This window comes from Octopus sinensis, linkage group LG24, assembly GCF_006345805.1.
Source record: "Octopus sinensis linkage group LG24, ASM634580v1, whole genome shotgun sequence".
Taxonomy (NCBI): Eukaryota; Metazoa; Mollusca; class Cephalopoda; order Octopoda; family Octopodidae; genus Octopus; species Octopus sinensis.
In genome coordinates this window covers 10651815-10670818 of record NC_043020.1, presented here as the reverse complement: position 1 = coordinate 10670818, position 19004 = coordinate 10651815, and the positions used below count along the sequence as shown (strand labels likewise).

The 19004-nt window shown below is 36.2% G+C and overlaps 1 protein-coding gene and 1 long non-coding RNA gene across 2 annotated transcripts in view; one reads left to right on the top strand and one right to left on the bottom strand.

The window, feature by feature from the left end:
* The window catches only part of LOC115223933 (tonsoku-like protein), a 102758-nt gene that overhangs the window by 80318 nt on the left and 3436 nt on the right, over window positions 1-19004 (top strand). Inside the window, exons 12-14 of the mRNA XM_029794673.2 lie at window positions 24-229; window positions 3542-3728; window positions 9494-9675. Of these exons, the coding sequence (XP_029650533.2) occupies window positions 24-229; window positions 3542-3728; window positions 9494-9675 (575 nt within the window). The remainder of the gene's footprint in view (window positions 1-23; window positions 230-3541; window positions 3729-9493; window positions 9676-19004) is intronic.
* LOC118767696 lies at window positions 7091-9869 on the bottom strand. Its single transcript, XR_005003611.1, has 3 exons — window positions 9832-9869; window positions 8897-8901; window positions 7091-7312 (listed from the first exon to the last, which is right to left on the bottom strand). It is a non-coding gene; the product is annotated as an uncharacterized LOC118767696 (long non-coding RNA).

The following is a 19004-nucleotide window of genomic DNA, read 5'->3' as shown; positions in this document are numbered from 1 at the left end:
CTGTCTTTTTTTTCATCTTGCAGGTAATCGTCTTGGTGATGTTGGCCTTCAATCTTTGGCCAAAGTTCTCAATACTATACCATCTCTAACTTCATTGGACATCTCTTGCAATGGTATCACTCTGAAAGGCTTAAAGGAGCTGAACAGTGTACTTGAAGCAACATATGGCCCTTCCATTACTGGTCAGCAGGACACTGTACCTTGGGGTCTTGCTAAGAAACCTTTACAGGTAATGTACAATCCCTTTAATCTTTGTTCTTACTGTTGTAATAGTGCAGGATGTTCCTGTTATTGTAGCTTTGTTGATGCACCATTAAAGCCATCCAGGGTCAATGGGTGGTTGTGTATGTATGTGTGTGTGTATGTGTACTTGTGTGGTTGGGAAATTTTCTACCTATTTCTTTATTACCCACAAGGAGCTAAACACAGAGGGGACAAACAAGGACAGACACAGGTATTAAGTCGATTACATCGACCCCAGTGCGTAACTGGTACTTAATTTATCGACCCCGAAAGGATGAAAGGCAAAGTCGACCTCGGCGGAATTTGAACTCAGAACGTAACGACAGATGAAATACGGCTACGTATTTCACCCGGCATGCTAACGTTTCTGCCAGCTCGCCACCACTATAAATTTTCTATCTGACTACATGTTTCCAAGTTTAGTCCCAATGCATGGCATCTTGAGCAAAGTGTATCTGGCCCCAGGTCAACAAAAGCTTATGAGTATATTTGGTTGATGGAAACTAAAAGAAGCCTGTTGTGTGTGTTTGTGTGTTTCTTTCTTGCTTTGATATCACATGTTGTAAATAAATGTTGTTCATTACCAGTATTCTCTAGCAACATGTCTAGTCATGTTATATATGTATATAAGGGCATCCAGCCATAGAAAATCTCTCTGCAAGCATGGAAAAATGAACACTAAAATAATGATGACAGTCTTCATCATCGTTTAACGTCCGTTCTCCATGCAAGCATGGGTTGGACGGTTCGACCGGTGACCTCGGAAGCCAGAAGGCTGCACCAGGCTCCAGTCTGATCTGGCAATGTTTCTACAGCTGGATGCCCTTCCTAACGCCAACCACTTCATGAGTGTAGTGGGTACTTTTTACGTGCCACCAGCACAGGTGCCAGACAAATCTGGCAAATGGCCACGATTGGATGGTGCTTTTTACGTGCCACCGGTATGGAAGCCAGTTGGGCCAGTGGCAAGTAATAAGTACCATCCGATCATGGCCGTTGCCAGCCTCGCCTGGCCTCCGTGCTGGTGGCACGTAAAAAGCACCATCTGAATGTGGCCGTTTGCCAGCCTCGCCTGGCACCTGTGCCGGTGGCACGTAAAAAGCACCCACTACACTCATGGAGTGGTTGGCATTAGGAAGGGCATCCAGCCGTAGAAACACTGCCAGATCAGACTGGGCCTGGTGCAGCCTTCTGGCTTCCCAGACCCCAGTTCAGTATATGTATATATAAAATTTAATGTCTGTCACTTGTGTTTTAAACCCTGTCAGTCAGCAGCTGGTGTTAAAAGTCATCTGGGGGCTCATCAACTGAGGGATTATGCTGTGTGATAGGATATGATGTGTGTTTAGGGGACATGGGATAGCTATCATCTGTCAAGATGAAGCAGCCATCATATATACACACATATCTTATTGGCAGTCCGTCAAGCAATGGATGTAAGGCATGAAATTTTTGTTCCACATTGGCTACATGTGTTTTTCTCCTATCATGGCTGCAGACTTATATCAGTCAAACCTTTATCAGTGAAACTGAGTTGACAGGGACTTACATGAGAACCCATTGTGTGGATGGTACCTGGGTGTTATGTACTTCTTGGTATAAGTACCTGTGGAGTTCTCAGCCGCCTGTAGATGAAGGGTGTAGTTCTGTTGATGAAATAACTAGAATGCACTTGGACCAGTGTAGAATCCATCATATCTCTTTAACTTTTTCTTGTTTGAGTTGTTGGACAGTGACCATGCTGGGGTACCGTCTTGAAGGTTTTAGTCTGGCAAATAGACCCCCAGTTGTTACTTTTAAGTCGGGTACTTACTTTATGGTTCTCTTTTACTGATCCACTTTGATATGGATACGTAAACAAGCCAACACTGGTTGCCAGGCTTTGAGGAGGGGTGACAAACACAAAGACACACTTATCTATCCATCCATACACATATTCTCTCTCTCTCTCTCTCTCTCTCTCTCTCTCTCTCTCACACACACACACACACACACACACACACATACAGACAGACAAGGAGGTGTTGAAAAGTTCTTAGCTTTGGGTGAGATAAAATACAAGAGGATCAGTTAATTATGATTTTATCCAACATATTCCCCTCCCAGATTCACACACTTATTGCAGTAGTCCTTCAGTTTTTTTAGGCCCTGTAAAAGAACTCAGTAGGTTGGGCTACGAACCCGGCTTTTTGTGATACCCTTAAAGCAAAGAATTTTTCTGCACCCTCTTGTGTGTGTGTGTGAATACAAGGGAGTGCTGAAAAGTTCCTGGCTTTCGGTAAAAGAAAATACAAGAGGATTAGTTAATTATGATTTTATTCAACATATTCCCCTCTCAAATCCACATATTTATTGCAGCAGCCCTTCAGTTTTTCTAGGCCCTATAAAAGAACTTGGAAGGCTGGTCCTCGAACCAGGCCTTTCATGATACCCTGAAAGCCAGGGACTTTTCAGCACCTGCTCATATATACAATGAACATCTTTCAGTTTTTGTCTACCAAATTCACTCAGCATTGGTTGACCTAGATTTATAGTGGAAGACACCTGCCCCAGATATCATGAAAGATAGTTTCTTAACCATACAGCTTTGCCAGCATATATATATTCTGCCATGATAGATCGTTAGCTCCTACACGCATTTTATTTCTCTCCTTGTTTCTCCTTTTTTTTTCTGTGTATCTTTCTGTCGAAGAGCATAGGCTCGAAACGTAAAAGACTTGTTCTATTTCCATTCCTGAGCGCCATACTAATACATTTGTTTGTTTGTACTCCACCTGCCTTCGTCTTTTGTTTATTTTCGTAAACCTTCCTGTTATATATCACGCGCTCACGTCGTCTCACTTTTATCCTATATTCTACCACTACCACTACCAACTCTTACCTTTCCTCGATGGACATTAACCTCTCCATTGGATTTTTTTACCTCTAAGGACACCTACCCTCTGGCTGCACCTCTCCTACATGGATCAAAGTGACTTTGTTATTGATGTGAAATCCTTGAAATACACCACGACGTCTACACTTTTAACTTTGAACTTTTCTCTCCTTGTTTCTCTCCTTGATTTTTTCTGTGTATCTTTCTGTCAGAGAGTGTAGGCTCGAAACGTAAAAGACTTGTTCTATTTCTATCCCTGAGTGCCATACTAATACATTTGTTTGTTTGTACTCCACCTGCCTTCGTCTTTTGTTTATTTTCGTAAACCTTCTCGTTATATATTCTAATACATCCATTGGTTTGAGTTAAACCTGTATCTATACTTCTCTTTATGTCTCATGTTCCTAAGTGTTTGTCTTACAGAAGCTGGAGTCACTCAATCTCAGCTACAACCATTTAACAGATGAGTGCAGTGACACACTCATGGCTCTGCTCAGACATCTCCCGGCACTCACCCACCTCGCCATAGCTTCCTGCCAGTTGAGTCACACTCTGTTTGAACATGCCTACCGATCACAGCCAAGCCTCACATCATCTGGAAACATGAGATGTAAGTAACCGTACTGATGACACCACCTCACCACCATCATTATCAACGCCGACCATATCAGTTACATCCGTCTGGAATGACCAGTAAACATTTCAAAGTGAAAACACCACAAATACCCTCTCCACTTTCATTCCTCTTTTATGTTATATTTTAGGTTATATTTTTACATGGGAAGTTGAAATGAAGAAACTGATGCATGTGTTTGTGTGTACATATCCTTGTCTTGACATTATGTGAGGATGGTAAATAGGCATCCCTGCTATACAGGCATTAGTGTTTGTTTCCAGAATCCCACAGAAAAAAAAAATAGTTTCCCTTATTTAGAAACAGTTGACAACAGAAAGGACATCCAGCCGTAGGAATCTTGCTTCAATAAATTCCATACAACCCATACAAGCACTAAAAAGTGGACATTAAAATAATGATGGTGATACATATATATATACACACACATATATATACACATATCATCATCATCATCATCATCGTCATATATATATATATACATATATGTATATATATATACACACACACACACATATAGATATATATATATATATATATATACATATATACACACATATATATATATATATATATATATATACATACACACACATATATATATATATATTATACACATATATATATATATATATATATATATACACACACACACACACACACATATATATATATATATATATATTATGCATGTTTATATAAAAATGTTTTCTTTTCATAATAAAGTTTTCATTCTCTGTCCCTCTCAGTTATTAGGGGTTTTTTGTCTCTGACATACAAGGTGACACTTCTAGTGTTGGTGCATGATGAATGCACCCTCTGTTCTCTGTAAAGTGGTTGGGAAATTGAGCAGAGACAGTACAGAACCTGAAAGGAATTTTTTTTAGCCATTGTTGAGGCCCAGACACTCTTTAAAGTGGTTAGTATTAGGAAAGGCATCCAGCTAAGGAACCTATCCAAAGTTCAGACATTGGAGCAAGACCACGCTGCTCCAACCTGTTAGATCCTATCAAACCATCCAACCTGTGCCAACATGGAAGCAGATGTAAAATATATTCACACATTTATAGCCTTCCCAGTTATCATCATCGTTATTGTTTAAGCGCCCACTTTTCCATGGGTCAAACAGAATTTATCAAGGCCAGAATGCCTACCGATCACAGCCAAGCCTCACATCATAAACCTTATCATTTTGTTTTCTTATTTTGATATCCTTACCTATTAACCTCTTATCCCTTATAAATTGTTACTGATCATAAATAGAGATTTTTCAGCTACTTAGGTCTATGCGAGATGGTTATACTATGTCCATATAAATGGATAAATATTTGTATGTGTTTATATGCATATATGTGCATAACCTATTAACCTTTTATCCTTTCTAAATTGTTATTTTTCTTATTCGTAAATAGATACTTTTCAGTTACTTAAGTCTATACGAGATGGTTATATTATATCCATATAAATGTGTAAATATTTGTATATGTGTATATATGCATATATGTGCATAACCTATTAACCTTTTATCTCTTATAAATTGTTATTTTTCTTGTTCATAAGTAGATACTTTTCAGTTACTTAAGTCTATACAAGATGGTTATATTATATCCATATAAATGTGTAAATATTTTGGCCTGTGCACACATAGATAAATATGTGTGTGTGTCTGTACACATCTTTATTTTTCTGATTCTTGGCTTATAATTAATATATATATAGCATGTTTATCTTTCCAGTATTCCATAAGTAAATGACCTGAGCAGTCTTTATAGAAACCACCTGATAAATAATTAAGGGACATGAATGAATATTAAACTGGTTCTATGTAATATTTCCTTTCGAATCATCATCATCATCATTTAGCGTCCGCTTTCCATGCTAGCATGGGTTGGACGGTTCGACCGGGGACCTGGGAAGCCAGAAGGCTGCACCAGGCTCCAGTCTGATCTGGCAGTGTTTCTACAGCTGGATGCCCTTCCTAACGCCAACCACTCCATGAGTGTAGTGGGTACTTTTTACGTGCCACCCGCACAGGTGCCAGACGGAGCTGGCAAACAGCCACGGACGGATGGTGCTTTTTACGTGCCACCGGCACGGGGGCCAGGCAAGGCTGGCAATGGCCACGAACGGATGGTGCTTTTTACGTGCCACCGGCATGCAGGCTAGTCGGGGCGGCGCTGGCAACGGCCATGATCGGATGGTTCGCTTACTTGTCACCGGCACTGAATGTTGATAATTAATATATACATACATTTTACCTATTTTGGTTATGATATCATTTTTGATCATCTCAAATTTTATTTTTATACAACATGAAGAGCGGTGCTTACCATACGTTGACAAGAGGCAATAACCTCGAAACCGGTCCGTATGTAGTATCCGTATCTTCGGGGAGGCTGATCTCCCTTTGCAGGCTGGCAAGGACACCGAGATGGTGTCAGCTCTTCTGGTGACGTTGATGTTCGCCTGGGGCTAAATGCATCAGTAACACGCCCTCCACCCTGCCCTGACCCTAGCCACATTCAGATGGCTGATCCCCCTTATGTTATAGAGCAGTTACTGTTCATATCTCGCTCAGAGATTTATTATTGTTTTCGAACGGATTTTCTACGCCAGTGACTGTGGTTACTGTGAAAATCTATACATCCAGCCTGTAGAGGAAGTCCCTCAACGAAGAGCGGTGCTTACCATACGTTGACAAGAGGCAATAACCTCGAAACCGGTCTGTATGTGGTATCCGTATCTTCGGGGAGGCTGATCTCCCTTTGCAGGCTGGCAAGGACACCGAGATGGTGTCAGCTCTTCTGGTGACGTTGATGTTCGCCTGGGGCTAAATGCATCAGTAACACCCCCACCACCCCGCCCTGACCCTAGCCACATTCAGATGGCTGATCCCCCTTATGATAACAATATTGTTTATAAACAATCACCCGTAGTACCCCAAGATAAAATTTCCTCTGTATTAACATCATAGGTTTTATTAGTGTCTTGCCCCTTTAACTGGTAATTAACATTATGATTTAGAGCCTTCCCCTACCCAGCCTCCTTTTATAGACATTTACTCCATATCCAATTTACTACTCCTAATGTCTTCTTCCCTCCCTGAGGAAAAGGGATACATATGACAATATTTATGACCATACCTAGCCAGGAGCTGTCAACTCACCCTTGCCCTTCATTCTAAACAGACACATTCTTCTAGTCTTAGATTTAGTAGTTGATAAAAAGACAAATAAATTAAAAATGTACCTCAATCCTTTACAGACTATGACCCCAGTGGGTTTCATGCCATTCTTGTAAGTGGGAAAAATTATATTAATGTGTTCAACTGGTTAAAATTCTATTTATTTGTGCAGCTGATGATAGCACTGCACTTAAATTGATGTAGTGATTGCATTGTTCAATTAAATGGAGTTGCTTGAAAAGGTCGTACTGCGTTACTACTTGATATCCTGTTGCTTATTTTGATTTTATTCACCTTACTTCAAGCTGTGCAGATAATACTGGGTTGACTTAGTACTTCAACTTAAGTACCTAATTCAACTGAATCTCAATTATTTCTTCACACACACACACACACACACACATATATGTGTATCTATATATATTTACACTCATATATATGTATACACGCACACACCCATATATATATATACACATGTATATGTATATATATATATATATATATTACTCTTTTACTCTGTTACTTGTTTCAGTTATTTTAGTGTGGCCATGTTGCAGTACTGCCTTTTAGTTCAAGAAATCGCCCCCTGGACTTATTCTTTGTAAGCCAGGTGCTTATTCTATCAATATCTTCTGCCAAACCACTTAGTTACAGGGACGTAAACACACCAACATCAGTTTTTAAGTGATGGGGGAGGGGGACCAAACACAAGCACAAATACTCACACGTAAATACATAGATATAGGATAGACTCCTTTCTGTTTCCAACAATCAAATCCACTGACATGGCTTTGGTCGGCCGATGACTCAGTACCACAGATTTGCTTGTCAGTTGTTTGACCGTAACCAGTTGAGCATGTCCTTTATGTGCAGCTCATATTTTAATTAATATATTAAATTGCAAATGTAAAGATGCATACATACATAAACTTCCAAAGGGAGCAAGCTAGCAGAATATTAAGCACGCCTGGCAAAATGCTTAACGGTATTTCGTCTGCTGTTACGTTCTGAGTTCAAATTCCACTGAGGTCGACTTTGCCTTTCATCCTTTCAGAGTCAATAAATTAAGTACCAGTTACGCACTGGGGTCGATGTAATCGACTTAATCCCTTAGTCTGTCCATGTTTGTCCACTCTATGTTTAGCCCCTTGTGGGTAATAAAGAAATAGGTATTTCGTCTGCCGCTATGTTCTGAGTTCAAATTCCGCTGAGGCTAACTTTACCTTTCATCCTTTTGGGGTCGATTAAATAAGTACCAGTTACGCACGGGGTCGATGTAATCAACTTAATCTGTTTATCTGTCCTTGTTTGTCCCCTCTATGTGTAACCCCTTGTGGGCAATAAAGAATTAAATATGTGCGTCTCTGATCAGGAGCCGAAGTAGTGGGGGAGCATCATAGCCATGTGTTGAGAGGAATTCTTTGGAGTTTAAATAATTCACCTCTGGAAACATGGGTGTTTCATTCAACATATTTAAACAACCCTTATTCAAGGACCATTTGAGTGGGATGGGCTACTTGACCTGAAAAAAATCCTAACTGGGCCCCACCTGCAAGGTCATGCGCTGTTTGTCTTGATATGAGTTTACTATGTTGCACACATGGTTGTGATGAATGTGCCTGGTGCACCCTTATAAGACAGGTAGTCATGATGGGTATACTGGGCTTCGTATATTTTAACCCAGTGTCACTTTGATGACATGTACTGCTCTCTCACTCAATAATAGTAATACTAATAATAATAATAATAATAATTAATTCTTTTATTGGCCACAAGGGCTGACAAAAATTAATTATAACAAAAAAGGGACAAAAATAATAATAATGGTAATAAAGTTATTGCCGCCTTCAATAGGCAGTCTTGGCATCACATTTTTGCAGATGCATTTCAAGACAGAGCTTTAGTGGTAAATCAAACTCATAGTACATACCTATTACATAATGTCAGCTGATGAAAACACCTTTTCTACTCTCTACGTACATACAAATCTGTTAAACCCAGGACCATGTGGTTGTAAAGCAAACTTATTACCACACAGCCATGCCTGCACCAATAGTCACTCCAGCACCAATATTTTATATAATATATATTTCTTTACTACCCACAAGGGGCTAAACACAGAGAGGACAAACAAGGACAGACAAAGGGATTATTTCGATTACATCGACCCCAGTGCGTAACTGGTACTTAATTTATCGACCCTGGAAGGATGAAAGGCAAAGTCGACCTTGGCGGAATTTGAACTCAGAACGTAGCAGCAGATGAAATACCTATTTCTTTACTACCCACAGGGGGCTACACACAGAGGAGACAAACAAGGACAGACATAGGTATTAAGTCGATTACATCAACCCCAGTGCGTAACTGGTACTTAATTTATCGACCCCGAAAGGATGAAAGGCAAAGTCGACCTCGGCGGAATTTGAACTCAGAACGTAACGGCAGACGAAATATGGCTACGCATTTCGCCCGGCGTGCTAACCACTCTGCCAGCTCGCCACCTATTTTATATAATATATTCTCTTTTAATCTTTCTCTCTCTTTCTCCCATTTCCAGCTTGCTATCTTCAACATGTGGATGTCTCTTGCAACAAACTGGAATCCGCTGGTGTGCGCCTGCTCTTCAAATGGTTGGACCCAACACAACTCGTCAGCTTGGATTTATCCTGGACATCTGGTTGTTCATCATATTTAATGAACCAGCTCTTTTGTAACTCTTTGATGAACTTTCTACCACTGGTAAGCCATAAGAACTATCCTTTCTTTTTTAGTTTATATTGTTTTTTTTTTGTTTTTTTTATAATTAGGCTTTAGTATTTCCAGTATGTGAGGATTACCTCCACACCTCTGACACCAATGTTGGTTAATTAGTTTTTATACATCCTAGCAACACACATATATATATATATATATACATGCATACATATATATATGTATTTATATATATATATGTGTGTGTGTTGTGTGTATATATATATATATATTATATATATGTGTGTGTAATATATATATGTATGTTGTATATATGTATGTATATATATGTATATATATGTAGTTTGCAAGATACTTTATATGAGTTCATGTGTTGAAGCATATTTTGTTGCATCTGGTGAGGGTCATTCTCTTTTAGTGCCTTATTATTTAACACACTCACCGGTTCAACTTCCACTCATTTACTTATTCATTTTAAGAAAAATAAATAAGTAAATGACTGGAAACTAAACTGGTGAATGTGTTAAATAATAAGGCGCTAAAAGAGAATGACCCTCACCAGACACAACATTATGTAGACATACATACATATATATATATATATATATATATATATATATATATATCATCATCATCATCATTTAGCGTCCGCCTTCCATGCTAGCATGGGTTGGACGGGTCAACTGGGGTCTGTGAAGCTGGAAGGCTTCGTCAGATCTGGCAGTGTTTCTACGGCTGGATGCCCTTCCTAACGCCAACCACTCCGCGAGTGTAGTGGGTGTTTTTTACGTGCCACCTGCACAGGTGCCAGACAGAGCTGGCAAACGGCCACGAACGGACGGTGCTTTATATATATATATATATATATATATTATATATATATATATATATACACACTAGCTTAATTAACCAGTAATCCTCGGAAAAGCAGGGGTTTTTTCCAGTTCCCATTCCCATTACATTGTTTCATGCCCTATGTCAATATATAAATTTTAGAATCAATTAGGTGTAATTAAGCCATTAACGAATGAATGTGCATTTGAGAAAAATAAATTAGATAAATAGATGGATTTACAAATACATTGACAAATAGTCTGTGTATTTTAGCTGCTGTTGTCACATGTCGTAGCTTATTGTAACTGATTTATAAACATATTCTACAGCCTTCCGCCCTAGAGGGCCCATTATGGATTTTTATTAAAATCCAATTCGCCTATAATTCAACTAGATGTTAGGAACAAATAAATAACAGAATCGGGTTTAACATAGAGAATGTTTTCAATATACCAAATTGGAAAATTTTCATGTAATTTTAAAATCTTACAATATGTGACAGCAACAGCGAAGACTCTACAAAAGTAGATAGACAGACAGTTATAGGATGCATACACACACACATTTACAAAAGTACACACAGTCAATCAGGAGTTTCAAATGGTGAATAGTAGACGTATGTGTGTGTTTGTGTCTGAGTGTTTCTTTGCGGTGGACAACAGAAAAGCCACCTTAAAGTTATGTATTCCTGATACCCACCTTTCTGTATGTGTGTGTGTTGTATCTATGTATTTACGAAAGTATGTATACAGCATTGCTTGTATATGACAGCTTTGTTAACGTTATCATCCCATTCTTACTGCTGTTGTCACCTTCACTGATATAAGTCACCCTCCCTCTGTTACTACCTCAGACTTATATTTTTTGCAGTCTTCTCATTTTATCATATAATTTGCCTAACACTCCTGGTAAGGGGGGGGGGAATATTATAGATTTTTATTGAAATCCAATTAGCCTATTATTGAACTGGATGTTAGTGTCACATGTATGTAAAGTTTCATGAATATTGGTTTGGTGGTTTGGACACTAAGTTTGTAACAGACAGACAGAAATGCCATTTATGTATGTATGTATGCATGTATGTATGTATATATATATGATTAATTAGAGATATGAAAAATTGAAGATACGGGAATGTTTATTGATCACTGCAATGGCAGTGATCAATAAACGTTCTCATATCTTCTATCACTGAAAATGAACATGCTTTATCGGTTAGCTACCAGGTTAGCTTGCGATTTATTATGTTATAATATATATACTGTGTGCTCATTTCTTTTTTTCTTTTGTATCTGTTAATTTGTTATTTGTCTTTAATGTAAACGAAGCTCTATCCTTTAATTAACTGCTTCTCTTTACATGAACTAAGAAGATATATTGTGGAACTATTATTTTAATTAGTTATATCTATTTATGAGCTGAAGAGATACATCTGCATCGTCGGATACTCCTGAACCAGTTGTTAAGTGTCCCACCCATGAGGGATCAATGTTAGATGGATCGAAACAGCTGTAGTAATTAATAAAAAATCTTGTGTGTGGGTACTTTATTTGTGAATGACAGAGCTACCAGTGGTTCATATGGAAAGAATTTCCATAATTTTTCAAGCATTCCACTTAAAAATGCTAGTAATCACCTCCATTTTGGATGGAGCTACCTTTTTGATCCAATGGTTAAATGATGATGATGATGATGGTAGACTGGGTATCATGTTTACTGTAGATATAGGTTCAAGTCACAAGCATAAGGGCTGCCTTCTGCTTTTTCTATTCAAAAGGTTTTTTAATTCAGTATTTACTTTATTATTAGGGCGGTGAGCTGGCAGAATCATTGGCATACTAGGTAAAATGCTTAGCGGTATTTGGGCTGCCATTATGTCCTGAGTTCAAATTCTGCCATGGTCGATTTTGCTTTCCATCCTTTTGGGGTCGATTAAATAAGTACCAGTTGTGTGAGGAGGATCCGGTTCTTGACTGAAGATTAGAGGCTTCGAATGACCCGTCTGTTTTTTGTGTCATCTATTTGAGTGTTTTGCGTTTTTGTCTCATTTTGTATTTTTATATATATTTTATATATATATATATATTATATATATATATATATATATGTATATATGTATATGTATATGTATATATAGGAATAAAAATTTATATATAGAACGTGAAATACACAAAGGGAAGAACACTGAAAACAGACAAAGTCATTGGAAGCCTAATATGTATGTATATATATATGTGTGTGTATATATATATATGTGTATATATATGTATATATACAAATTTATGTGTGTGTGTGTGTGTGTGTGTATATGTGTGTGCGTGTATGTTACGTGTATGTTTGTGTGTCTGTGTTTGTCCCCCTAGCGTTGCTTGACAACCAATGCTGGTGTGTTTACGTCCCCGTCACTTAGCGGTTCAGCAAAAGTGACCGATAGAATAAGTCCCGGGGTCAAGTTGCTCGATTAAAGACAGTGCTCCAGCATGGCTGCAGTCAAATGACTGAAACAAGTAAAAAGAGTAAAGAGTATATATATATATATATATATTATAATACAAACTGGGACAAGAACGTAAAACATTTAGAAGACGATACAAAAAACACGGACGGGACATTCGAAGCCTTCAATCTTCAGTCAAGAACCGGATCATCCTAGCAATTTCGGCTATACATGCATGCTAGAGACAATTCAATCTTGTCCACATATTACAAAACAAACATTGCACCACCTTTCGGCTCAGTCAAGTGTTTCTTTTCATATAAATATTTCAGCTTGATAGATCCTATTCTTCTTCTTATTTTTGGATTGTCTGCAGGAGTTGTTCTTTTAAATATACTTTTATAATTTCTTGTTTAATAGTCGTGTCTTCAGAAAATAGAAAATATTTTGTTTGTTCTCTAGCTGTGTGGTTAAGAAGCTCACTTTACAACCATGTGATTTTGGGTTCAGTCCCACTGAATGGCACATGGGGCAAGCATCTTTTATTATATTCTCAGGTTGAATAACGCCTTAATGCCTTGCAAATCAATTTGGTTGATGGAAACTGTGTAGAAGCCTATCATGTATATAAATATATGTGTGTGTGTGTTTGGTTATGTTTTTTACATATGTTTGTGTGTCTTTGTGCTTAGTGCATATGCTTGTCCTGCACCAAGTACCTAACTTAAGACGTAAGTAGTGTTTGATCTGACCTACAAGAACCCTTGAAGGCTGGGCTCTAGCATGGCTGCTGTGCAATGAAATCAAGTAAAGGAAATTGAAAAAAAAAGGTTTTGATATCAAATTGTGCTTATTGAAAGAGCTTTACCTTTATTTGTCGGAATACTTAGGGTACTATATTTCCCACACAATACATATACTGGGGACAGTGTATATTAGATTGATATCCTTATTCAAATCGCTAATTAAAAATATATCACACGTCCAAACAGTAACTTACAAAGTTTTAAGTATACTGAGACCCAAAACTGCTTTTATTTCACATTTCCCCTTCATTTATTCTTCTCAAATATTCAGATATCATGTTCTATGAATCAAACTTTAAATTTTTCTATTTGAAATATAGTAATCCCTTGACTATCAGGGGTGTTATGTTCCAAAACCCCTGTGATAGGTGAAACCCTGTGAAATAGAAACAGTATTGTACTGTATATTTTTTTAAAATTATTTTTATAATTTGTATATATTTATTGTATTATGAATGCAAAGCAACACCACAGAGGAATCAACGTAAGCTTAAATAATAAACTGTGATAGGTGAACCGCAATAGGTGAACCACAATATGGCATGGAATTACTGTACTAACAAATGAAATAGTGTGCAAAACTTGTGACTTTTAAATGTGGTGTTTTAATATCATTAACCCTTTCGTTACCAACCCGGCTGAAACCGGCTCTAGCTCTGAGTACAAATGTCTTGTTTTCATAAGTTCTGAATTAAAATCTTCCACCAAACCTTAGTCCCAATTTATGTTCCTAACACTAGCTTAATGATAACTAAGTTATTTTACTAAATTCTTTGTTATATTTAAAGTAATTGAAAGAAACACAGAGCATCACAAAATAAATACAGTAACGAAAGGGTTAAATGTATCAAATATATTCTATTTACATCTGTCTGTCTATCTCTCTTTCTCTCTCTCTCTCTCTCTCTGCCTGCCTGTCTATGTATTAAATATACCAGCATCCAGTAACAACAATACAAAGTATGTAGCCCCTAAAACGGTTTTTGTGCATTTATTGAGAATACCGAACTGTCTTACACAGGATCTTGTTTTTAGGAATTCCCAATAAGTTATGAATACCAAAATTGTGAAGTCAGTTATGTAATAACATGAAATTTATTTACCTGATAGTAAGAATTCAAATAAAGTAGCCTTGAAAAGGGCTTCAATACATTCCCAGAGTATATAGAACTTAGGAGGAAATAGTAATAAAGTATGCATACTAAAATCGTGAAGCATGTTATGTAATAACAGGATAATCAGATATGAGATAATAACAGTTCAAAATAAATAAGTCTGAAAAAAGCTTTTGTGTGTCCCAGAGAATATTACCCTCAGCGGCGCTAGTGTTCGTATATTCGTGAATAAGTCACTAACTGAAATAAGTGGATCTATTGTTTAGGAAAATACCATTTACTTGTTTAAGCATTGTACTGGATAAATTGCAAAAATAACTCAGTTCAAATACTAAGAAATAAGCATACTCATTTTGACTTATACAAAATAATTTATGAACATGAATGGGTTATTTCTTTTGGCTATATATAAGGATCCCTTTCAGGAGCGAATGGGTTATTTCCCTTGGATGTTTCAAAATAATATATCAGTTATATGTAGTGGATATAAGAATCCTTTCCAGGGGCCCTATTATCAATTTTGTTTTCAACAATCTAAGTATGTCACTAGTATTTCAGTCCTGAGTTCTACTCACGTGTCAAGTTTCATTAAAATTGATAAAATGATGTAGGAGAAATTAGATAATTACACCACAAACACACCCACAGATTTCCACATATGTAGTAGGTTAATAATATTGTAGTTGGGTCAGTCAAGTGATTCATCCTATGTATGTGTGTATATTCATGCTTGCATAAGTGTGCTGACGTATACTCTTAACTATTTGGGCTTTGGGTATATGTTTGTTTGTATGACAGTTAAAGCACATTCACTGTTCAGGGTAACTGATGTCATCTACAATAATGATATAATTTTCACTGGATCTACATCAGAAAATCTGCAGTGTTTCTTGAGTTTATAGTTGATGAAGGAAATGAAAGATGGATTTAGTAAAAATAAAGATTTGTACTAAATTCATCTTGTTTCTTTTATCAACTAATATATATATATATATATATTTGCCAGCCTTGCCTGGCCTCCGTGCCGGTGGCAATTAAAAAGCACCCACTACACTCATGGAGTGGTTGGCGTTAGGAAGGGCATCCAGCCGTAGAAACATTGCCAGATCAGACTGGGCCTGGTGCAGCCTTCTGGCTTCTCAGACCCCAGTTGAACCGTCCAACCCATGCCAGCATGGAAAGCGGACGCTAAACGATGATGATGATGATATATATATGGTAGTGTGTGTGTATATATCAGTGATTGTGCATATGTATCTATTTGTACAGTTGTTCATATATATATATATATATATATATATATATATATATGTATTATTATGGTTTTCTGTTAAATATTTACTCGATGTACGCTTAATATGTATCATTATCTTTCATTTTCTGAAAAAAATGTCTAGATGGGTTATTTTCATTCAAAAGCTCTTAGTGTGGTTAACCCCAAAACTGAAGGATCTGAAATAAAAACAAATAATGAAAACATGTCAATGGTGTTGCCGTATTGTGCAAACCAGCTGGGAAAACTTCACCCCTAAGCTATTAGTGTAGTTCTGGATGTAGATACTAACAAAATTTATAAAATATCTATGTATGCATTTTTTATATATCTAACTATATTATACCAATAATTACATATTTCTAAACAATACCCTAACTAATGCATACTGATATTTTTCTTCACTCTTTTATTAGTTTAACTCATATATTTCAATGTCTTCTATCTACTCTACTAATATTGCTCATGTCCTGTCTTCCTGTATTTCATCTTAATGTTTTTACTTTCATTTATTTCTTGCCTCGTTCATGTTAATTTCTACGTGCCGGTGGCACGTAAAAAGCACCCACTACACTCTCGGAGTGGTTGGCGTTAGGAAGGGCATCCAGTTGTAGAAATTCTGCCAGATCAAGATTGGAGCCTGGTGCAGCCATCTGGTTCGCCAGCCCTCAGTCAAAATCATCCATCCCATGCTAGCATGGAAAGCGGACATTGAACGATGATGACGATGATGATGTAACAAAATATCTACAAACATATCTCTAGTTTCATTTTTTTCTCTCTACTGTTTCTATTTCTAAGTTATTAACAATTGATAGCGTAAATCCTCGAGTATAATCCGCATTTTTTCCTCAAAATTTAAAGGTCAAAATCCCTAGTGCGTACTATATACAAGGTTAAAAATTAAAAATATATATATGTTTATTCAGACGCATTTTGTGATGTCGGGTGCGAACAATACCTTAAGCTAAGCCTGAAAGCAATGAAGTCATAAAAGAATCATCCATAACTTGCAGTAAGCAACATTTATTAAAATAAAAGTATTCAGAACACAGAATAACATGTAACAAAAACAATTTGCAAACATATTTACAATCCCATATAACAGTTAAGAACATCACCATTATTGCATTACGCATGTGCGGAAGTGTTTGTTCGACTAGGTTCTGCTGGCTTAATTACGCACAACTCAAGTTAGAGAAGGGGTGCGTATTATACACAAAGTTTAGGTTTTTCAGAGGTACAGCCCCCTAAAAAATCCCCTGCGTATTATACTCAAGGGCGGACTATACTCAAGGATTTATGGTATATGATTTTCCATCTATATCTTAACTGGGTTTTTTTTCTACCACTGTAATCCATTGTTTACTTTTTATCATCTTGCTAAATCTCCACCTCTCTTCTCTAGTAATTTAATTTTAATTTTGCTATTTATTGTTTTCCATATATCAATATTTTCAATGTTAATTCTGTGTTTGTATACATGTATAATGATGATGAAAGAAAAGTAAAGTAACCATGATATTCTTCGATCTGATGAGCAAGCCTTTTTGCTTGTATTTATTTATTTAGTTATTATACAGTAAAATAAATCATTTTTGTATGCTCAAGACTGCAAAATGATGTTAATTGGTGTAGTTATGGATGTTAATTGGTGAAATAAATATTTTCACCTTATACTTCCTCTCCTTCTTTATATTCTCTATACTCGCAATGAAATGATCACTACCAACTGGATTTGTTGGATTCCAATTGCATGAGACTATACATTACACCTTTTTGTTTTGTTTTGGTTTACTATATGGTTTGTAGCCTGATCTTTTTTTCTGAGTACCATCAGATTAGTTATATCCATATATTGGGCATTAAATTTATTATAATATATACATACATACATGCATCCATCCATCCATCTGTCCGTCCGTCCGTCTGTCTGTAAAATAATATGTGACAATTATTCGGTAGCCGAGGTGGAAATCCACACCACCATCTCTTCGGTTATCTGGCCATCTCTGATTAACCATCTGGTTAGATGGCCAGATAACCGAAGACATGGTGGTGTGGATTTCCACCTCGGCTACCGAAACTCAGAGTTTTATCTTGGCTACTGAATAATTGTCACATATTATATTTACAGATAAATTTCCTCTATTTACATAATATCAAGGTGTCTTTCATTCTTTTGTTATCTTACCGTTTTTATCAATATATATATGTATGTGTGTGTTTATATATATATATGTATATAATAAATATTAGGGAATAAATCCAAATTTACAGGGGAAAAATCAGATTTAGGATTAAATCCAATTTTATAGTAAAATATTATATAATATTAATTAGAGACAAAACCACTATTTTGCAAAACAAACAAGGAAAGACTTAATCAATACATAAAATTTTAATAAATAGTCAAAAGTTTTTTAACTTTTTATTAAAATTTTATGTATTGATTAAGTCTTTCCTTGTTTGTTTTGCAAAATAGTGGTTTTGTCTCTAATTAATATTATATATATGTATATATATATATATATATATATATATATATATATATATATATTATATATATATATATTGGTAAAAACGGTAAGATCAGGCTACAAATCACGTAGTAAATATAAATATATTAACGGTAGGAACTTCTGTAAAGTTCAGTATTGTTCTTTTTCTTCTTTTTTTTTTTTGTTTTTTTCTAGTTTCAGTTCGGAGCTGCGGCTGTGCATATATATATTGTATATAAATATTTGCATTTATATACAATATATATATATATATATATATATATATTGTATATAAATATTTGCATTTATATACAATATATATATTATATATATATATATATATATATATATAATATATATATATATAATGTGTATGTGTGTGTTTGTATA